We start from the raw sequence: 22,344 nt of genomic DNA on the forward strand, positions 1-22,344 counted from the left end.
GTCAAAATTGTCCCATCCCAATTTGCTTTTAAGGCATCCTTGGAGTAAGACACTATTTACTCAGGCTGTATTTGTCTTGAGTGCACTTTTACGGAATAGCCACGAGTACCAAAAAGGCCACGTCTGTAATGAGAACCGTGCCAGACAGACCGACCCCCTCGGGGGATGCCGTCCAACAAATCGATCCGACAGCTCCCGACTGGAGTGGAGCGGGGTTTCGCGGAGACAATACGTGCGTTATATGCTCCCCTTCAGCTGCGCTCAGCCTCACTTCAGCCAAAGAATGAGACTGTTTCAGGAGTCGTGTAAATACGGGCTCTGCAAAGACTCAGCCTTCCTGTTTGGAAAAAAAAAAAGAGAATTTGAAATATCTGAGAAAACAGGGACCTACGTGTGAGAACGGGGCAAACCGGAGCGGGGGGTTGGCAGGGAGGAATGGAGAAGATGGAGCAAGGTGGTGGCACAACGGCAGAAAAAGGGACAGAAATGGAGTTCTGGGAGAGGAAAGGTGAAAGGAAATAAGTACAGAGAGCTGGAAAAGTAAGAAGGAAATGGAGACAAAACCCAGGCAGGGAAGGGGACTCTGATGTTTCAGTGATTCTGGAGGTTTTACTGAAACCTCACTGGGCTCTGATGCCCTCTCTCCAGCAGGGACAGAGGTTCCCAAAGGTGGCACCATCAGTCCTTAAACTTTGGGAGCCCACTGTGCTGCTCAGACCACAGCCTGGTGCTAGGGCTGGAAGGAGCAAATGGTGTATGAGGGTCCCAGCTGGGATCCACTGGGATCTGGTCCTGCAGGGGGAAGCTGTCCCCTCCTCATGTCCTTGGGGCTGTGGCAGCCAGGAGGGCTGGGAAGGGGCAGGGGCTCCAAGGGGAAGCACAGGCAGGAGGGGTGCAGGACTTTGAGGGGATTTGGGCTGCAGAGCGCCCTGATGCTTACACAGGTCCACAAAGAGCTAAGGCAAAGTGCACAGAAGCACTTCTTTTCTTCTCAGCATTGGCACTTGTTGGGCTGGCTGCTGTTGGTTCTGTTCCTAGAGGGCCAGTGGGGTGAATTTGGGTCAATGTTCCTCTTCCTCAGCCAAAGTGAGGTGCAGCCTGTGCATCCCCCCAAAACAGGCATGCCCATCGCATTGCCGGGGCTCAGCAGAGGCTGGCTTGGGGGCTGCAGCTCCTGTTCATGGAGGGAAACAGGGAGAGTTTGGGGTTGGGGCTGGCAGGAGAACTGCAGAGACTGCTGTGGGACAGGGACAGAGCCGTGGGACAGGGACAGAGCCCCCAGGACATGGACAGAGCTCTGGGACAGGGACAGAGCCCCAGGCTGGCACCAGCCGTTGCAGGCTGCCCCCGATACGCTTTGGGATGTGCCCCCACCTGCTGCAGGGTGCCCCCACCTGCTTGCGATGCCCCCAGCCCCTGCAGGACATCACCCCAGACGTGCTGTGGGACACCCCCTCCATTTACCAGCCCGCTCCCGGAGGCTCCCCCAACAACCCCCTTGGGCGCTGCCCCCGGCACTTTGTGGGATGCCCTCCGCCAGCCCTGGGACACCTCCCAGCCCCTCCTCGGGCTGTCCCCCGAGCCGTGCCGAGCCCCCCGTTGCCTCGGGTGTCCCCCCCCCCCGGGCTCCACCAAGCCCCGTGGCTCGGAGGGGTGCGCGCAGCATCCCGCTGCCGGGGCGGGGGTGACTCACGGCGCGGCGCACGGCAGCCCCCAGCTTTATAACGGCCGGGGCGGCACCGAGCACCGAGCCCGGCTCCTCTGCGCCTCTCCGAGCCCGAGGGGGAGAGCGGGGGGCCGCGGCCGAGGGTCGGCACCATGCGGAGCCTGCGCGGAGCCCCGCCGCCCCTGCCCGTGCTGCTGCTGCTGCTGGGGCTGGGGCTGGCGGCGGGGCGCGGAGCCGTCATCACCGGGGTGAGGGGCTCGGCACGGCTCGGCATGGCACGGCACGGCACGGCACGGCATGGCACGGCTCCGACGGCACCGACGGGACGGGCCGGTGCCGCTGCGGGGCTCTGCCGGGGAGCGGGGGCGGCCGGGGAAGGGGTGCGGGGATGGAGGGGGTCTCCCCGCCGGAGGGATGCTCCCAGCGCCGGGGGATCCCCGGGATGAACGCGACGGGGGTGGAGAGGCTCTGATGTGCCGGGGGGGGACACACACACTGAGGGTGTCCCTGCGGCACGGGGTGTCTGGAGATGGGGGGTCCTTGGGGTGGGGGACAGGAGAGCTGGGGGGGTTCTTTGGGGTGGCTGGTGCCACCGTAAGGGGTCTCCGTGCGGCGGGTGATGCTGGGGCTGGCGGCTTCCTGGGGCTGTGGGGTCTGTCCCGGGGGTATGGGGTCTGTCCCAGGGCACCCGTCTGCCCCTTGCACACCCCAGCCCCAGCTGCCCCCCCCGGGCCGGTCTCGGGGTCCCCCCCTGCCCGCAGCCCCGCTCCTGCAGCCCTGCCTGCTCGCAAGGCAGGCGCCGGTATTGCAAGCACCACAAAACGCTGCTCTTTCGCCTCTTTTCTTGTTATTTCTCCCCCCCAAGTATGACCGTGCTGCTTCTTCCCCTCAGTAGCCGCCCGTCGCAGATGAGCCCTCTGTTGTTGTTGTTGTTGTCGGGCTCGAGATTTACTTTGCTTGTGAAAATATTTTTTTTCCAAAGACGTTATTTAACCCGAAGCGTTGCATCACTCTTAAGTAAAATGATTTTTTTTTTTTTCTTTTGTGTTTGCTTTGGATTAATAACCCGGCGCTTGCATTCTTGTGAGAGCTCACATGTCTTTTGTAACCCTCCGAAGTTGTACTCGCAGCAGCGGGAACTCCCTGGCGGTCCAGGCTCCCAGTGCCGAGCTCCCCGAAGCTGGTGGAAGAGCTCGTAGACACTTCTCTGGCTGGCAGATCAGCTCCCAGACTGGCAGGGTTTGCAGAGGAGAGAGTGTGAAGGGATCTTTTAAAATTTGAGAATCGGAGGTTCCTTTTATATGGAAATATTTCGAGCAACGGAGGAGCGGTTTATATAAGTCTTGTTAAAGTTGTGGCTTCGCCTTTAAAACATAATTAATAAATTAAATGAAGTAACTGCGAAGCTCTGAATAAAAGATTAGAGACAGAATGTGTTGAAAAAGTAAAAATAGATTAGAAATAGCAAATGTTACTTTATTAACTGCTGCAGTGTATTTCTGCCTAAACCACCGGGATGCGTGTTTGGCTCCTGAACGAGCAGGCAGATCTCAGGTGAGAGCTGATGTAGGTGTTCCTGTCCGCATTCCCCGAGCCTGAAAGTGCTTTTCCTTTGCAATTGAAGGACTCGATTCAAACCTTCCTTACTCCTGTGGCTGTCCATGTTCTGACTTCAGCTGGCTTTGGAGCCAGCATTTCACCAGGGACTTTTTCCTCGAGCAGCATTTTCCACAGAGCCGTGCTAAATGGGGTGCTGAGGAGGAATGTCCTTCGTGTTGTGTCCTGTGCAGATTAGGAGGCTCAGTGTGAGTTACACATTGGAGTTAAGGTGTGGGCAGCAGCGTTTGGGCTGAATATTTTACTAGCCTGTCATACGTTTTTGGAAGGGGAACCTGAAAACTCCTGCCAGATGTGTATATGTGCGTGGTGAGTGTGAGCTTTAACACGAAACATCGCCCAGTGCAGGGCTTTAGGTCCCCTGGGGGTGCTGCTCACTGCTTGCCTCTCTCCCTGATGGTTTTGACCTCCAAGCCCCAAATGACCAACCTGCAGCTTTTGTGACCAAGGCAAAAATTAGAACATCAGAAGGATTTATTTTTTTTTAAGAGGTTGCAAAGTAAATACTATCTACATGGAAGGCTGCACGGGCAGTTTTGCTGACATATTACTCTTTTAAGTAAATACTCGGTGTGTTTGGGCTCACTTGTAGCACAGAGCTCTTCGCTTTGCTAAATGTGTGTCCAGGAGGAGTGCTGGCCCTTTGGGTTACACGCACTATTAGTGGCTTGACACTAATGCAACAGCTTTTTCCTAAATTACTAGCTGCTCTGTAAATACATATTTTGGTCTGGTGTTGCTGTTTGAAATAGTGTAATATTTACCCAGCAGAGTACAGTCTAGTGGCATTTATTATGTAAATCCCAAGGTAAGACCTGTAAGCATTTTTCCTCAAGTGGATATTTGTTCTGATACGCAGCCTTCCCCAGAGCCCTTATCATCTGTTATGTACGTTTTCAGAAATTGCCTGTTTATGTACCGCTGACCAGAGCCTTTGGTCCACCAGCTCTGCTGCCAGCCATGAGGAGGGCAGCAAGTTAACTAAACTCACTTTTGGGGTGTAATCAGAGCCTTTAACTAACAGGATTTCTCACTGAAGAAAGACCAGCTTTAGCACTAAACCCATATAATAACAAGTCTGGTAATCTTTTGGTTAAAAAAATAAGCAAAAGGTGTGCAAGAACCTTTTCCAATTCCTAATACATCAATTGCTCTTCATGGTTTCTGAAATATCCCTAATAGTTTGTGTTTTGGTTGGTGCTTAACGAAGCCACGAAGCGTATTGGATAAGTGGCTGAAATTTTTATTTCCTTCTTGCAGGGAAATTTTTATTTCCCTCTTGCAGGGTGAGTGCCTCCACTGTAGCATTTTCCTGGGTGTGGACGCTTACACAAAGCTTTTTCTGCTACACGTTTGAGACCTCACGTAATTCCAAATAACCACAAAATCCTTATTTAAACTTTTATTTTGTCTACCTCCACTGGGAGGTTGCTGATGAAACTATCGAGCATTCTTGCATTTGAAAGGCACTCAGCCACAAGATATTATTGTAAGAAGGTAGATGGAATAGTTACCTAAAAATCCTTAAATTTGCAGATAATTTTGTTTCTTAGCTTCTCTGCAAGACTTCTTTGCAACTGGTGCCCTCGGTCCTCGCTCCCATCGGGGAAAGCTTGGTGGCACGGGCCATGATCACTGCAAATCAGTGACAGTCTTGGGGCTGATCCTGTCTCTGGGGTCTGGGCTTTAAACACAGCTTTAAACACCCTGCAAGGTGCCAGGAGCCCACACGTCCTCTTCAGACCTTGTTGTCCTGCCTTAAGGAGCTGCAATAACTCGTGGGGTGTCGAGGTAGCTGTTAGGCACCTGAGCTGTCCTATTTGTGGAAGGCATTAATTATTAATTTTGTCTGCATAACTCTTTGTCAAACTGCAGGCCTGCGACAGAGATCAGCAGTGCGGAGGAGGGATGTGCTGTGCGGTCAGCCTGTGGATCCGCAGCCTGCGAATGTGCACGCCGATGGGGAATTTGGGAGAGGAGTGCCATCCTTTGAGTCACCGGGTGAGTACGTCCCGGGGCTGCGGCAGGGACAAATACAGATACACTGCCCTGGGAGTCGCATCGCATGAAGGTTATACGTGGTGGAAACGTGGGGAAGCATCACGTGCATTGCAATCCAGCCATTCGCATCTTTATGGAAATAGTGCTGATACATACCTAAGAAAATGTCTTCAGAATAATTCTGACAGTAATACAATACTACACGCCGTTCAGTTTGTTTTCCTATTAGTTAGTTCTTGCTGATTTGCTCTGTTACATGACCTGAAACATCCCAGGCAGCTCCTGAGCCCAGCCCTGCTCTCGCACACGAGCTGCTGAGCTCAGTGGATCCAAACGAGATCCTATCACAGCCACAGACATGTCACCAGGAGCTGTTGGGACACCCAGCACAGCACTGCAGCGCTGTCCCTGCCATTGAGCAGCGATGGCACGCTGTGCTCCGGGGGCCAAGAGCCGCTGGTGCCTTCCAAGGTGGTAGGGAAGGTGCTGAGACCAAGAGAAGAAGAGCACGGCCCAAGAGCCATCATGATGAGGGATACCAAGGCAATGCATTTAGTTTAGAACTGTAGTCAGCTGCCTCTTTCACACTTTCCTTCAGTGCCTGGCTTCTCAGCTCTGTCTCTCTAGTTAATTTTCTCAGTTTTAGGAAGTGCAAAGCTCTGTTCTATTACAATTATTATTTTTTTTAAATCTTCTACTGTGGCATTGGGGACCAAATTCTCATTCTTACTGTGAAATGTAGGAATCTCAGGACAAAAGAAACTGTCCTCTATTATTTATTTTTTAAATGGGCTCATTGCTATTGCAAGATAATTTATACTGTCTGATATATTTTAGGCTAATTACAATCAGGGAAGATGCCTGCCACCCCGGGCTAATGGTCGCAGTCATGGGTGTTGTGAGCTTTATGAGGTTAATTTCAGATGCAGATCCCTCATCCCACTGCTCATGACAATCACAAAGCAAACTGATTTCCTGTAGCATGTGAAATCACGTATATTTAGGGTGGAGAGCTCACTCAACAGTTTCTCTCCCCTAAATACCTGGGAGGGGGCTGCTGGGGACCAGTCGCCCTGACCACCAGCGGCTTCCTTGGCCTGCAGGCCACGCATGGAGCAGCAGCATGGGGTCGGTCTCTGCATGTGTTGCTGTGCCACTGTGTTTGCACTCCCCTGTTGAAGGCTGTGTATATGGAATTAGTGCTGCTGGGAGACCACCTAGGTGCTCCCCCGTCACCGCTGTCCCACCGCTGGTGGCCCCCACGGCCACACCACCGCCTGGGGGACCTCCCGAGAGGTGCCCGGAGGAGATGGCTGGTGGATGGCTTTCCACCTCCTGGTTTTCTTCTCAGCAACTAGATGGCGTTGGCTCGATGCTGTTAGCAGCCTCTCCTGGCACCGCAGAGGCAGGCTTTGCAGCAGGTGAGGGTTGGCAGGACCGCAGGCAGAGCTGGCAGCACCGGGGGGGCTTTGCTGCCATTGTGCACCTCGCACACGGCCTCCGTGTCCCTCCCTTGCCACCTCCAGGCTCCTGTCACCCCCTTGCTCATCAAAATCTGGGGCTGGGCTTGTGATGGGGCAACACTCCCCATCCCCATAGCGCTGCCACCCGCCCCCTGTCCCTAGCCAGGTGTGTCCCCCCCCCAGCTCCAGCGTGGGCGTCCTCCTGAAAGAGCTGTTTCCTTGCTGAGCGTAAGGCTTTGAATAAACCCCTTCAGCTGTCGGAGGCACCTCTGAGTCAGCCGTGCCAGCACGAGAAGCTGAGATTTTAGGTTTTTCTGCAGCGCTGTGCGTGGGCACCCGTAAGGTGTGATTCCTGCGGGGAGCTCCCAGCTCTGTGCCTGGTGACCTCTGTGCTCGTGTGGAGGCACCGGGGTGGGGGGCAGGGGGAAGCCCATGGCATCCCTCATGCTGGGCTCCTCTCCAGGGGGTGCTGAGCACCGGCTGGTGCTGGCCTGAGGACCTCGATGTGATAAACAGGTCCTCAGCAGGTGATAAACCTGACACCCACTCTCCCTGTGCCCAGGTGCCCTTCCCGGGGCGGAGGATGCACCACACCTGCCCGTGCCTCCCCAGCCTGGCGTGCGCACGGACTTCTCCCAGCAAGTTCAGGTGTTTGCCAGACTTCAGGAAAGAGGACGTCTTCTTCTAGCAGGAGCTGCTCGGCGCGAGGAAGGGCCGCTCGATGTGTTCCTGTTCTTGTTGTCGTGGTGAACAAGGTACTTACCGGGGAACCCCCTCTCACACACTGTCCTGCCTCGCCACCACCCAAACCGACGATGCGATGCTGTGCTGTAGTGGCCAAGGTTTTCTGAGGGGCTGGCGGTGATGGGGTGGGCGAAGTGAGATGTGCTAACATGACGCTGCTTTCTGAGGACAGGAGCCCACGGTCCTGTTGTCCCCGTGGTTCCAGCATAGCCCCAGAGCGAGAACATCCAAGGTTATTGTCACCTTTGGAAAATTTTGGCCATGTTTTTACACTTTGGGATGCCTGAATCGAACTGAGATTTGAGTAATTCTATGGTGTGAAGCATACGATGATTGCCAAAAACCTGTATTTACATTTCATTTCTTTATTAATATAACTGTCCTTGTAAGTTAGGCACATCTCTACATTAAAAGATTAACCAATAGATGTAGATTTTACACTTTTAAAAAGTGGGAGATGGAACCAAAGCATTTCAGTATTCAAAGCATTAAATATTTTGTTATTTTAGTATTTTAAGATGAGGAAAAGTTGTTGTTACTTGAGTTGGTGTAAAACTACCTGATCATCTCAAACTCTGTATTAAGATGTAGTTTATATTAAAAAAGGAACCCTGAAGTTTCTTGTAATGGGCTGCCTGACTTCTTGTATATGTATGGATTTGCTGTGTAAAAATTCTGTATCAGAATAATGGCAGTATGTTATTTGATTTATTTTAATATTATAACATTATTTTGTCACTGTGGCTTTCAATTTTTATTTGGTGTAATCTGTTATCACGTAACTCGATTCACCCAAGCTAGCAGAGCTCCTTAAAGGTGGCTTAGGAGAAGATGGTGTGCCTCTGCCTGCTGTTAGGGAAGCTCAGCAGTTAACAAGGCACGAACGCCTCAGCCGAGCTGCACTCTTGGATGGAGATGAGGGGGAATATTGGTGGAGCTCACATGAGAGGTTTTTCTTGGCACATGCCTCAAAGGATCAACTTTAGCCTGTCGAACATGTAATTTGTGGGTTTTCTATGAAATACCGTGCGACTTCATGTTTACTCGCCAGTCCCTGTAGCTGGAATCCTAATAGTTTGTGTGAGCTTCGCACATTTTTTGCTCTCAGACATGCAAACATATGCTGAAGCTGGAAAAGTGAAGTCATTCATCCTCCAACAATCAGTGCTTTTGCTGCTGGTGGCAGTGGGGGATTGAGGAGTTAGCACGCCTGTATGAAAGCAAACACCTGCAGTACTCAGAGAAGATGAGAAACGTCCCAGCGAGTTTACCAGGCACCTGACACTGGGCTCCAGAGACAGAGAGGAACCACTGGAGCAGCTGTTTTGCCAGATCCTTGTTCATCTTGCACGCATTAGAAAGGGAGGTGTCTAGAGAGATAGGATTGCATCTTCCTGACTCAAAGTGGCCCAAGCCCAGAGCTCCTCTTCTGAAGCTTATGCATTTTGCTGTACCCTTTGCACTGGTGATAGAGCAGCTGCGCAGGGGGCAGCAGGCTTCAGTCCTGTAAATAAATAAATTAAAAAAAGATGGTTTGCATTCGCGTGGTCACGAATGGAAACTCTGGAAAGCTGCCCTGCCCTGACCTGGAGATCACAGACACTGCTGTGAGGAGATGATTAGGAGGGGCGGGGGTTGCTCTTAACCCAAAGGGTTGGGCTTGTCAATGAAAAAACAGCTTGTTCTAATCCTAATGCAGAAACCCGGGAGCACTGCAAAGAGCCTTCACCTGGATTTAAAATCAAAACTAAAACCTGGTCCTACCACCGTCACTCAGTGGGCTCCCCAGAGAGTGAGTCTGCAGAGGAGGAACCCAGCAGGAGCCTGGTGTTGCTTTCCTGTCCTCTTCTAGCAGCACAAAGCTTGCTTAGTATCATCACGGGCTTCAGTTCGCACCCAAGGGAAAATCAGGAATGAAAACAGAAGCAGCCCAAATGCGTGTGTCCCATCTCTTATTCCATTCATCTCCACCAAAGCACACCGTCCTGGTGTTCGAAACAATGAGACACAGCAGGAACCACCAGCCCTGCTCCTCGTCTTCCACGGGTGTAAATCACCAGTGACCCCAGTGAAGGTAATCATCCTGGTTTATATCAGCACGAGCGAGCAGGCAATTACATCTGATGACTGCCTTAGACCTGCCAAGCAGGGCTGCTAGGAGAGTTTATCACACAAGAGCAGAGCAACTTTGTAGTTGTAATTCATGCCAATTAACTTGTGGGATCAGGCATTTATCTGGGTAATGAGAAGAGCCCCTGTTACGCTAGAGAAAAATTCACTCCCTGGTCAGGAGGGTGGAGTGCTCGTGCCTGGCAGCCTGTGCTGCTGAGGGCATTAGGAAGGGGTTTTTTTGAGAGATGCCACCACCTTGCTGTCCTCGAGGGGCTTCTCCCACCCTCCCTGCCTTGGCTGCCCTGCCTGCAGCTGCTGAGCAGAAGAGCTAAAGGCAAAACCTGCCTGTCCTTTATTTTATTATTTTTTTTCTGCAGTGGAGTGAGAAAAAAAAAATAATTTAACTTTGCTTTACAGTGATAAACCGGTGACCACCAGAGTTATTTCAGAACATAAATGGCTGTGTGTGTCCCTCTGCTTTTCCCTTGAGCAAGCTTTTACCTCAAGGGGCACTTTGCCCATGGTGATGGGTGGAAAAGGTGGCCAGCCCCAAGCCAGCCCTGCCATTAGAGGTTTTTTTCTGGGAGTTGTGCTACTCAGTTTGCCTCAACATCACCCCAGCGCTGCCTCCAGGCCAGGAGCAGCCTCCTCATATGTCTGCAAGGAAGGGAAGGGGGCAGGCCCTTGCAGCAGAAATCAGACAAGAAAAGAGTGCAAAACTCCCACAGTCCTAGAAACACCTTTGAAGAAGGGAGAAGTCTCATTCTCAGCACACACAGCTTGCCAGGTGCTGGAGAGCCTGCTGTTAATGCCTGGCTTTATTCACTCTGCTTAGGAGATCTGTGCTAATGCTCAGCTTAATTTGATTAATACTGGAGCAATATTATTAATTATTAATACAAACATGTGTATTAATTTTTAATGTTATATTAATATTGATATTACAGATATGTTACAGAATAATGATGATATCACACCAAATGGGAGGAATTTCCATGTTTTTCACTAGGTTTTGGCTCAGCGGAAAGCCATCGCAGGAAGGGACACCACCATACACAACAGGCTGCTGCCTTCGTTTGGTTACGTGCTTATTAGGAAGGGTGAAGCGAGGTGCTTTGGTCTGTGGGTGCACAGGTGGGAGGGCAGGTGTGCACCTGTAAGCCTGGGGGCTGAGGAGCAGGAGAAAACCCAGCTGAGGCTCAGCCTCATCTACATCCTCCTGCCCACAATTCCCCCCCGGGGAAAGGTTGTCACTGCTTAAAAAAGGTTGCAAAGTCTTTGAGTGTAGGGGTGGCACAAAATAAATCTTCCTGGTTCCTTGGCAAGTGGGATTCAGCTCTGAGCAGGTCTATAGCGTGGACACAGATAACCCTAACTGCACTGGCTGTACAGGAGGGGTAAGTGAAGGGAGAAGAGTCAATTTAAGGATAGAGATCATGCTGCAGGTTTGGAAAGCTCCAAAGAAGAGCGTGTATCTGTGTGGGGCAACTCTAAGGTAAGTGGAATGTACGGTTGTGGTTTTGTTCCTGTGTCTGTGTAGGTAACCTGGAAATCCTGCATTTCCCATTATATTGTAGCTCTAGCACGTAGGGTGATCTCATTATGTACCTCATAAAAAGGCCCTTTGCTGGCCTGCCTTGTCAGCATAACGAGCCGTAATGATATACAGCACCAGCGAGCGGGACTGCAGCCTGAGGGCCTCGCGGGTGCCCTCCCACCCCAGTAGCTCTCTGATTTGTTATTACTGCACAGATGGAAACTCAAAAGAAACAGAAGGTGCTAAGAGTCCCTTGATTTAAACAAGATGTCTCAGGAATTTGATCTTGACAATGTGTAACATGTTTTCCAGAAGGAATTAGAAAATTGCAGGAAGAGAAAAGACTGTGCAAATACAGGAGGATTTTGATAATAGCAAAATCAATGTGCCTCTCTCTATTAGATAGAAACGAAATGCCAAACCAGCAGGGGTGCAGCTGTTAGACTGATCAATGCTCTGAGCACGGGAAGGGAGATGAGTTTAACGCACATCAAACTTACAGCAGATCATCTGCCGCTTGTCAGGGAGAGCCACGGCTGCATGTGGAGCCAGCCCAGGGCAGGAGGCTGCTTTTTGCTGGTTTGGTGGGGAGGAATTCCCCGTGATCCAGCTGCCTGCAAGGACGGACAGCAGCCTTTGGGTCCCCCGAGGCTGTGGGGAGCCTCCAGGTGCAGGAGGCTGGAGCCGAGCGAGCCCAGCCTGCATGGAGGGAGGGCGGCGTGCTTTGCTTCACGGTGCAGGCCTCCGAGGCCTCCCCGCCGCTGAGCCTCCACCACCAGCTCGCAACACGTGGAAGGGATTAGATGTGGCTTTAAACGCAAGACAGCTCTGTAAACCCCACGGCTGTAAGGCTGCTCAGCGGCAGACTGGAAGTGTGGCCGGGTTCCAGCGACGCGAGCAGGACCCAGCCCTCCTTATGTACTCTTGCCCTCACACACGTGAGCGTGCTGCGTGCTGCTTCGTGTGGGTGGACACAGTCTTGCTGTGAGGAGCTCACGGCTGGGCAGAGCTGCTGTTTACTTCAGAGTGTGCCTGCTGGGGCCTCTCTCCATTTATTCCTCTGTTAGGGTACGGCAGAGCCCATCTCTGGAACGGCCAGCCTGAGGGGAGGCTCTGGTGAGGCAGCTGCAAGCGTGCTTGGCCTCTCCAAAAATTTCTCTGCATCCTGTCAAGTCAGCAGATTTTTCCCCAAAAATTTCTTCTCTCACGTGGCTGAAACTTTAACAGGAAGGCACATATTCCCTGCTCCTTTCAATTCCATGGCAAAGCTTCCTGGCTGCTGAGTTGTCATAACTTCACCTCCACCTTGGTCTCATTGAACTCTTCAGCATTGCTAACAAACCTTTCACGTATTGCCACAGAGCCCTCCATTACCTGGGTGTGGTTTCCAGCAGCACTTACACTCAGATACTGCACAAACAGAGCAAGGGGAAGCCCTCCTGGCTGAGTGTTTGGGATCTACTGGGAAGAATCACTGGGACATCCATGCCCGGCTGTGTGCAGGTCTTGCGGGGCCTGGTTTCTGCTGTCACCACCATCTTGGTGCAGGGAGGCAGCGGTGGTGTCGGCCTGGCCATGCCCTCCTCCCTGCCATGTCGTGGCTCCAAGCTGTGTCCCTACGTGCGGCACTGCCAGCTCCTTGGCTCGGGTGCCTGCCTTCTCCCCCTTGAGTCACCACGAACAGATTGCATGGCCGTCCACCTTCCTCCACACCCAGATGTCTCCTGCAGGGCCCGCTGCCGTGGCAGCTCGCCCCACGGGGATATCCCCTCTGCACCCTCCTTGGTTCTGGTGCTGGTGTGCGAGGCCTGAGGAGAGGGGGAAGGAGCAGAAAGAGCTCGGCTGATTTACTCGGCTATCGAGCTCGTCAACTGCTTCCTTTCCATCACCCTTCTTCAAGCGCTCGGGTGACAGATGGGAACAGATTGAGCGGTTCGACGGAGGGAGGTAATATTCCACTAAATCATTCCCCGCTCTCTCACTGTCTGAAAGCACCCAGACCTCAGCCCTGGCTTCTGAGCCATGTGTGTTTCCCCCCCTCTGGATTTTTTTCATGACAAAGCCATTTGAGCTCTACCTCTGCTAAAATTTCCAAGAGAAGCCGGTGCTGGTATTTATAAGACAAAACGGGTGTTGTAACACAGCGAAAGGAAGGAATGAATCACCCTGAGACAGAAAGGACGCTGATGCTGTTTGCTGGCATCCCTGAATTTTGCCACCCCTTGTGCCCAGCTGAGCCCCGGGCACAGCCCCGGCTCCCGGGCAGGCTGGCCGTGGGCTGGCACGCAGGCTCCTGCTGCACAGCTCACAGATGGAGCATCCATTGCTTCCCTGGATGACTTGTTCCAACGGTTAATCATTCTCACACAAACACAGGGTTTTGTTTTTTAATGACACATCAGTCAGTAACATTGAGAGGCTTTAGGAAGGGGTTTCTCTTCACCGGGTGATCTCTTTTTTTTTTTTTTTTCTTTTTCTTTTTTTTCTCTTCTTCCTACTTCATTAGCGCTGTGATGACTGCCTAAAATTAGCCGGGACTTCACAGCTTCCCCTTGCCCTTACAAGACTAGCTTTGAACTTGAAAGCCTCCTACACGAAGTGCTCTCTGGTATCAACCTGGTCACAGCAGAGGTGAAAAATGTGGCACTGAAGAAAGTGGCTTTCCAATAAATACATCCACAGTAAAACCATGCATGACTCACAAGATCAAAGATGCAGTGCAAGTACCGAGGTCATTAAACATGAATAGAAATACAGAAATGCAACAGCTTGCATTAAAGGCTTAGCTTGACTTTAAAGTGAAGTGATGAAAGCTTATGTAGTCAGTGATTGTTCACCCCTGATAATGCTCTGCTTTTGCCACCGGTAGTTCTGGGCTTTACAGAGGTGAGTAGGAATAATTAATCATTTGTCGGATAAAGCACCGAGGCATGGGGCAATCAATGATTTGTACCAAGTGAAGACAGGCTCAGGGCTGCTCAGCATCATCAGCCCTAGGGAAAACCCAGAGTGGTGCAGACATCAGGCCCGTCTGAAATTCAGCCTGAGGCTTCCAGCTCGACAGCTGACAGGTGAGTAAGGATTTAATCCACACAAGGTGCTCTGAATGACATGGTGCTGGGGGTCACTGGCAGGGAAAGGGATTTGGGGTAAGGCTTCCATCAGCATGGCCTCAGCCCAACGTGACTCTATGCCAGCTTTTACGAGCCCATCTGCACTGCTGGTCTTTGGCTCCATTCCTTGGGTTGCTGTACGTGTTATCATACTCTGAAGCCCACCAACCCCACCGCATGGGAGATGTTTCCTGGTTCATGTCACAGCAGAGTTAATTGTAGCCTGGGCAGTGTTTTGAGCAACTCTAAAAGAAGCTGTGCTAAAGTTGGAGATTTTAGCAGACCCCTGTCAGAAAACAGCACCCTGCTGTGTTTCTGGTAATGCTTTGATTTGAGGCATGGCTAATTAATAAGGTTTCTGGGGTATTCTGCTATCACAGAATCACCTAATCTGCAGCCTAAATTGGTGCAGTGCCTTGAGATGCCATCCCCTTCTGCCAATACTTGTGTGTCACTGTCCGAGCCTCTGCTCTGCTGGGGTGGTTTGCTGGCAACTCTGAGCAAGTGCAGGCGCTGCACTGAGCAAGGTAACTGTGTGCAACCGTGTGGGCAGGTGGCAGAGATCCAGCCAAGCCCTGCGCATCCTTTGCTGGGAAGGGAGGGACGATGCCAGCTCTGCTCTCCTCTGAGCTCAGCACAACGTGTCCTAGGGCAGCCCCGCAGCATATGGCAGAGCAGCCTTCTGGAGGTGTAGCTGTATCACATCCAGGTAGAGCCCTAGGAAAGAATTGTTGCTACCGGAATAAGCCAAAATCCTGCCCTTTTTCTTAAGGCTACTGATCTCACACCATTCTGGGAAGCAGCTTTGTCTCCCCTGGTGCAGACCTGGCACTGGCAAAGCAAACAGAGAGAGCTCATGGGCTACGCATCCCTGCTCATCCTCCAACGCTGAATATGTGACATTTACCCAACATCATAATTTGGCTGGGGTCAAATATTTCAGCCCCTTTCCCAGCAAACTTTCCAAATCTGACCAGCAGAGACAGAGACACCCCGCAGTACTTCAAGCTTCAAGTGTTGCAAAGCAGAGATCGCCATAGCCAGTACTTGCTGAGATTTCAGATCAGTGTCATTTTTTACGCTGGTCTGACATGTAAGTTTATGCTAAAACCTCCACTGACTTCAGCACAGCAAGATTTCTACTGGGAATATTTGCAAGGAATGTGTTAAATACCTGGTGAGTGAGTGAAGATGCCAGCAGCGATCAAGATTTTCCAGTGCGGCACAGCTCACGGAGCAACTGCAATTCTTCACCACAGATATGCAAAAGCAAGCGTGCTGTGACCTCTGAGCCAGACAGTGGAAAGTCTCCAGGGGAGATGATGATGGTATTTCCCGTGATACTGAGCACTCTTGTTGCCCAGAAGACGGAAAACTATCATATATATGTCCTGTACAGGAGGCGTACAGAGAGGATGTGATCTACATCAACCACAGGCAGGTGGAGGAGGTGGGAGCCCTGCAGCTCATCAAGCCCCCAAGGACTTTGTGTTTCGGTCAGAGGGGCTGGGGATGGGTTCAGAGCATCTGAGTTTTTGCAGATGAGCTCAGCACTTGCACAACAGGCTGCAATAGCTTCCCATGTGGATGTGGGAAGTAATTGTTAACACCCAGCTCCTGCTGAGTCTCATCCATTAGCACTTTGAGCCAGACCAGCAGCACTCGTGTTTTGGTGGGCAGCTGAGGACACGGAGGCTTGCAGCCGCTCCTCAGAAGTCCCAGCAGCATCAGGGAGGGCTCCCCGTGCTCAGCCCATTCTCCTTCACTTTATTTCTCTACTGCTGTTATTCAGAGCAGGTTTGCATCCCCTCTGACACCCCTTCTCCGATCTTGGCCAAAGCAGTTAATCTCTGACCCACTTTCCCCACATGCAGATGCTGCGAGAACGTGTCGGCGCTGTGCTTTGGAAACGCTGCCTTTTTCCACAACTCCCTTATCTCTTCTCAGATTCCAGAAGGAATAGCTAGCCTCTGGTGTCCCTCCAGCCCTCCCCTGCTTGGCGTGCTCTCTCGGTGAGTGCTCAGCCAGCAGGCTAGACTAGCAGTGGTGTTTGGTGGTGTGCCTGTGCCGAGCACTGTTTCATTTTCCACCATCTATCTGTCCTTGGTATTTAGTTTCAAATTTTCTGGAGCGCAGCTCTATTGTACAACGCCTGCCCGAGCCTTGAATTAAAGCTACTGGAGTTCCTTCTTGTTTGTACTAGCATAGCCAGGATCACAACCTGCTTTATATTAAGAGTACCTAACATATCAAATTAACCTCAAACAGCACCAATTCTGCCTTCAGGGTACATCAGAAGGCCTGGGACAGCCCAGAATGCTACATGCAAGAAAAAGGTACGGTAGAGATACCCATCCTAAACTTCTTGGCATCCTGTCACTGCAGCAAGGCCAGGTCTGGTTGCCCCTGATGGTGACAGCAAAGCATCTCTTCTTTTCGGCAGGTAAGAACCAGCCTCACCCCCCTGTGATGGCACTGCCGAGGTGCCCACGTGCACAGGCAGCCAGTCCATTCAGCAGCATGGCTTCGGTTCCCCGAGTCTAAATACACCCAGCAGGTCACCCGAAGGCGACTTGTCATCCCGCATCTAGGACTGACTGTACGACTTGTGCCTAATCTTTCTAGAAGTGAAAATCATGCAGCTTTTAAGGATGTTTTAAAATAACTATTCTCCCATCTCTGTGGTTTAAATAGAATCATAACCATACTACTTATAGCTCGAATGCCAAAACATCTGACACTTTTAATAGACTAAGAGGGAAAAAAAAAACGTGGACTGTTTCCTAATCCTGCTGGTACCAGAAGGCAAGACTTTACATGGAGATCACAGTTCTAGCCCTCTGATAGATGCTTTTATCTGCATAAGAAGTTTCTTAAGTTTTAAGAAAATACAACTCTGTAAAAGTTGGAATTCCACTGAAAAGACCAAAATCAGGCATGAAAGGGATACTTGGAATACAATTCCCAGCAACAGCACTGATGCCTTGCATGTACATCTCCATAATGCGACTCTACCTGATTACTCATCAAGATTTACTAAGCTGTGATCCAGCTTCTCAGGATGAAAATTTAATTAGCACTGAGAGCCAGCTTCTGCTGTGATCTGAAGGTATTGACAGCTTTCCTTCGATACCCAGATGCATTTTCACTAACAGCTTTGGAAATTATCATTAAGACTGCTGCTCCTGGCCCCTGCCCACCTTCTTTGTGGTTACACCAAAAGCTCAAACTGCAAACTTCTCCTTCAAGAAAGGTTGCCTCTGTGGTGTTCAAATCTGAGTTACAGGAGGTAAGGAGAAAAGGCAGGACAGCAAACCACAGGCTGTGCCTGGCTTTATTCCCTGCAGCTGCCACCTTGCCCCCTCTTGCTCCAGCTGTCACACACATCTCTGCTGCGCTCACGCCACAGTCACTACAGTGATGTCCCCGCTGACGTCTAACGACTTTGGACTACTCTCTGCAGAAATGCTCTCAGCACAGACGCAATTTCTTCATGGAAATTGAGCTCATCTCTGTCATTTTGTGTGCGACTGGCTACAGAGCTGCGATGATCAATGTTTGTTAAATGTTACATGATACATCTGAAAGCAAGCACGGCTTCCTCCGAGACGGCTAAAAAAGTTGTGTCAGGATCCTGCCATCAGGCTGCCAGTTAAAGTACTTTCAAAGAAGTCTTTCTAGAACGATGAAGCAAGTCAACATGCCACGCTTATTAAACTTAAATGACCCGTTAAGAGTTGACAAATGAATACAGCATTAACCAAGCCACCATGTTACGGAACTGCTTTGCCGACTAAAATTAGTGATCCACAATTATCTGCTCTCCTCTATCGTTATCAGAGGAGCAGTTACCTAAAACAGAAGTTTGCTTTCAGTAGACAGAGAGAATTGCGCTATTTAAACCTGTTGCCCATCATGAACTTAAGTCTCCTTAAAAATAGCATCAGTCACTTTTATTGGTATAAACACCTAAATTGAGATCTAACAGCAAATAAGGATTGTGCTTGTCCATAATAACTTCGGCTGTGAAATCTACTCAGACACAAGACATACAACCTTCCATATACATAAGTTATTTGTCAGCAAAAGCAGAATGCTGCCATTCTGAAACAATTACATACAGTAAAAGTTTTCAATATTTTATTAAAGAAAACAGTCAAAATGTACAAGTATTACCCAGGTTTGTAGATAACTTCCTATAAAGGCAGTAAAATATGAATTTCAATCTAGGTTTTAAAAACTGCTATAGTTGATTATTTTTAAAGTTGGTATTTTAAAATCACATTTCACAAATAGTTCTGAAATATTACCAAATGAATAGTGCAACAAGAAAATTTAAATTAGTTCTACACTGTTTGCATGTCAAGCAAAAGTTATAAGTAACTGCTTCAAATACTCAAACCGTTTGAGAATGAATGAACCCACAGCTCCCACCAAAAACTGACTTCTGACCACATTAGGAATGTCCTCTTCTTGTTCTTCACTGGAAATCAAATAATAATAAAACAACACCTCTTGAGGTCATCAAAAATAACTTTAGTATAAAATTGTCTTGGCCTTTATCAAATATTACATGAGTAAAATTGTTAAGCCTTTATCAAAACAGACAGGAATAGGAAAAAAAAATGTCATGGCCTTAATCCGTATCTGTTGGAATCATGTCTAGAAACGTTAGAAGCAAGACCAGAAACTTGGAGCCCTGTTTTGTTTTTAAAAACCACACAATCACAAAGAAAAACAGCTTCTTACAGCCTAAGGTTTGGGGGTGTTCTGCTCGAGTACCTGTTCCCATAGACAGCAATCTTTTATGTTCTGAAGAGAGCATACGCAAAATATAGAAAAATAAATAAAATAGCTTCTTACAGCCTAAGGTTTGGGTGCTGGGTGGTGGTTTAGTACGTCCCCCACAGGTCACACTCTCTCGAGACCGTATGCAGAAACATGGAAAACGATGTCCACCTTTCTTTTTTTAGACTGAGAAAAGCCCCCCTACATCCCAAAGCTCTTGAGATCGCAAAGGATGGTGCCCTGGGTGCTCTGGATGCTTTGGCAGCAGGGGAAGTGGGCTCGGAGACAGACCCTGAGCTCCTTGTTGAAGATGAAGCAAAGGATGGGGTTGACCCCAGCCTGGGCAAACGTCATCCAGACGGAGGTGGTCAGGTAGACCTGGGGGATGGAGCTGGCCTTAATGAAGACCCGCAGGTAGCAGGCCACGATGTAGGGGGACCAGAGGAGCAGGAAGAGCAAGGTGATCATGTAGAACATCTTGCAGAGCCTTTTCTCCATCTTGAACTCCTCCAGCACCAGCAGCCTCTTGATCTGGCTGTGGGTGGCCTGCCTTATGCCCACGAGGGTGGGCGGCGTGGGCCCCCTGCCGAAGCCAGCCGTCCAGTTCGCAGCCGCTTGGCCCGTGGCCCCCGGCCCGTGGAAGGTCCAGTTTTGGCTGATGGCCGGTACCAGCTGGGCCGGCTTCATCTTGCGGTGGCCGTGGATGAAGAAGAGCAGCTTGATGTAGACCAGGTGGGTGGCGGCGATGACGGCCGCCAGCATGAGCATGAAGCCCAGCGTGTCGTTGGCCTTGACGTAGCGGTGCTCGAAGATGCACTGCTCCTCCTCCCGGATGAACTTGTAGGTGCCCACGTCGAAGACGGGCGGGAAGGCCATGGCCATGGAGAGAGTCCACACCATGCACACCACGGCCAGGCAGGTCCAGCCCGTCATGCGCTTGGCGTAGAAGCGGTGGTGGGCGATGGCCATGTAGCGCGTCACCCCCACGCAGAAGAGCAGGAAGGCGGCGTGGAAGCAGAAGAGCACGGCCAGGAAGGCCAGCACCTTGCAGCTGAGCGGCCCGTGGGGCCAGGCGGCCCCGCTGCGCACCGACAGCATGACGAAGGGGAAGCAGGCCAGCGAGCGGAGCCCGTCGGCCAGGCAGAGGTCCAGCAGCAGGTAGTACGGGGCGCGGTGCAGGTGCCGGTCCTTGAGGATGAGCCAAGCGAAGAGCACGTTGCCCGCCAGGCTCACGCACAGGATCAAGCCCAGCGTGGCCAGCTTCAGCCCGGAGGCGCTCAGCAGGCCGCCAGCGCTGGGCAGGTGCGGGCTGCTGCTGCTCCCCAGCTCGCTGCTGTTCGCCATCGGGTCCTTCCTCCTCCTCCTCCTCTTCCTCCTCCTCCTCCTCGCAGCAGGGCCGGGGGCTCAGCGCCTCGGCAGCGCACCGAGACCCCCCCCGCCGCCCGGCACCCCCATGCCCGCCGCCGCCGGCCTCCTCCCCGGCCTCCCTCCTCCTCCTCCTCCTCCTCCTCCTCTTCCTCCTCTTCCTCCTCCGCCGCCCCCCGGGCGAGGAGCGGCGCTGCGGCCGGGCTCCCCCCGGGCCATGCGGCTCCGCCGCCCCCTCAGGGCCGCGCCCCGCGCCGCCGCCGCCGCCCCATGCAGGGGGCCGGGAGCGGTGCGGTGCGGAGCCCCCCGCCCCTTACCGCCGCCCTGCAGCTGCTGCGGGGCCGGCGAGGACAATGGGGTAAAGCCCCGTCCGTCTGTCTGTCTGCCTGTCCGCCCGTCTGTCCGCCCGTCCCTCCCTCCTCTTCCCTCCGCCTTCCCTCCGCCTCCCCCCCCCCCCCCCCAGCGCAGCCCGGCCCCTGCGCAGCGCGGGGCTCCGGCGGGCGCGCAGCGGCGCGGAGCGGTGCGGAGGTCCCGCTGCTGCGGCGGGGATGGGGAGGGACAAAATAGGATCCGATGGGATGAATGGGATGGCACGGGACGCCGTGGGGTCTACGGGATGGGGATGTGCCGGCACCGCCCCCAGGGTGGTCCCCAGGAGCCGCCCAGGGGTGAAGGGATGGGGATGGGTAGGGGCGCGGTCCAGGTGGGTGCGCACCCACGGATGTGCCCGCTGGGACCTGTTGTAGGGCAGGGGGGTGCACGCCTTGCCCGTGCTGCAGCCACAGGTGTGTTTTGGATGGATTCAGGCGGCCCCGAGGGTGGTGCGCAGGGGAAGCGAACCCAGCAGTGCCTGTTGCTGCTGAGTGCCCAGGGATGCTGTGCTGGGGGGCTGAAGGGGACAGAGCTCTGCAGCGAGCTCCCCTGCAGACATCTCAGCATGCACGACAAGAAAAAGCTGCCTCTGCGAGTCAGAACGCTGACATTTGGGGTCTGACACAGGTTCCTGAAAAGAAAGGGAGGGGAGGTGGCAAAGGGAGGGGAGACAGCAAAATGTCGCTAAGCCACACTGATGCTTTCTGTGTTTCTGCGCTGTGCAGGGGCTCGCCCAGCTCCCAGGCTGAGTTTTATGATTGCACAGTTTTGTACGGGGCATGGGGAGAGCTGGGGGTGGGTTCTGTGCCTTTGGTGTGACTCACACAGCGCTGGTGCCCCTGCACTCTTGGTGTGGGTTCACAGTGAGCAGTTTAATTAGCACAGGCCGGTGAGGTGCAGGTGCTTGTCCTCTCTCTCCCACTTTGCCATCCGTGTGTATTTAGGGCAAGGCCTCTCCGTGCGCCCTGCAAGGCACACACCGCCCCGCGGCCCTGGGTGCTGGAGATGCTAATGCAATTATTGCACTGCTTCTGAATTTCCTTCATGGCCTGCTGTGAAGGGCAAGTCTGAAATGCTTTCACGCGTTCTATTAAAAGCCCTCAGTAAATTAAGCATTATTCCAGAAACGATAGCAATTAAATCATCTGCATCAGCCCCAAAAGCTGCATCAGCCCCAGAGCTTGCTGGCTGGTTGCAGAAAGTCTCCGTAGAGCCTGCCAAGGGCCAGGTCCTGGCCTCAGGTGTGCCACCAGCTGCCCAGAGCTCAGCTCGGCATCCAGATGCTGGTGGGACCAACTGCAGAGTTTGGCCCAAAGTTTGGCTGAGATCTCCATCACACGCAGGACATCGCTCGCCCGTGGGTCAGGTTTTTATCTGCTCTTTATTGCTAGCATTCAGAGAGCAAAAAAATCCTGAAAGGGGGAAAAAAAATAAAAAAGGCAGATAATTGAGGCTGCTTTTTGCTTCCTACCAGCACATCTGAGCTGTTCTCAGTTGTTAGGTTTCTCATTTGCACCGAGGTTGTACTGTGACAGGGAATTGCCCACGGGTTGTTCAGTGCTCTGT

The 22,344-nt window shown here is 52.0% G+C and overlaps 3 protein-coding genes across 3 annotated transcripts; 2 read left to right on the plus strand and 1 right to left on the minus strand.

Annotated features, from left to right (window-relative positions):
• The first annotated feature begins 1,750 nt into the window (after positions 1–1,750).
• PROK2 (prokineticin 2) lies at positions 1,751–8,229 on the plus strand. Its single transcript, XM_084530542.1, has 3 exons — positions 1,751–1,914; positions 5,159–5,284; positions 7,310–8,229. Exons 1-3 carry the CDS (start codon positions 1,819–1,821, stop codon positions 7,433–7,435), a joined length of 348 nt encoding a protein of 115 aa, XP_084386668.1. The 5' UTR covers positions 1,751–1,818; the 3' UTR covers positions 7,436–8,229.
• Positions 8,230–10,748: 2,519 nt separating this feature from the next.
• Positions 10,749–19,484, plus strand: LOC311441969 (uncharacterized protein). The gene is made up of 4 exons (XM_084530658.1): positions 10,749–11,098; positions 16,128–16,265; positions 16,540–16,589; positions 16,697–19,484. The coding sequence occupies exons 1-4, from the start codon at positions 11,040–11,042 to the stop codon at positions 16,795–16,797; spliced, it is 348 nt and encodes a 115-aa protein (XP_084386784.1). The 5' UTR covers positions 10,749–11,039; the 3' UTR covers positions 16,798–19,484.
• Positions 18,185–20,507, minus strand: GPR27 (G protein-coupled receptor 27). The gene has a single exon (XM_084530657.1). The coding sequence runs from the start codon at positions 20,383–20,385 to the stop codon at positions 19,243–19,245; it is 1,143 nt and encodes a 380-aa protein (XP_084386783.1). The 5' UTR covers positions 20,386–20,507; the 3' UTR covers positions 18,185–19,242.
• Positions 20,508–22,344: the final 1,837 nt, after the last annotated feature.

Source organism: Aythya ferina (genome assembly GCF_964211825.1).
Source record: "Aythya ferina genome assembly, chromosome: 10".
Classification (NCBI taxonomy): Eukaryota; Metazoa; Chordata; class Aves; order Anseriformes; family Anatidae; genus Aythya; species Aythya ferina.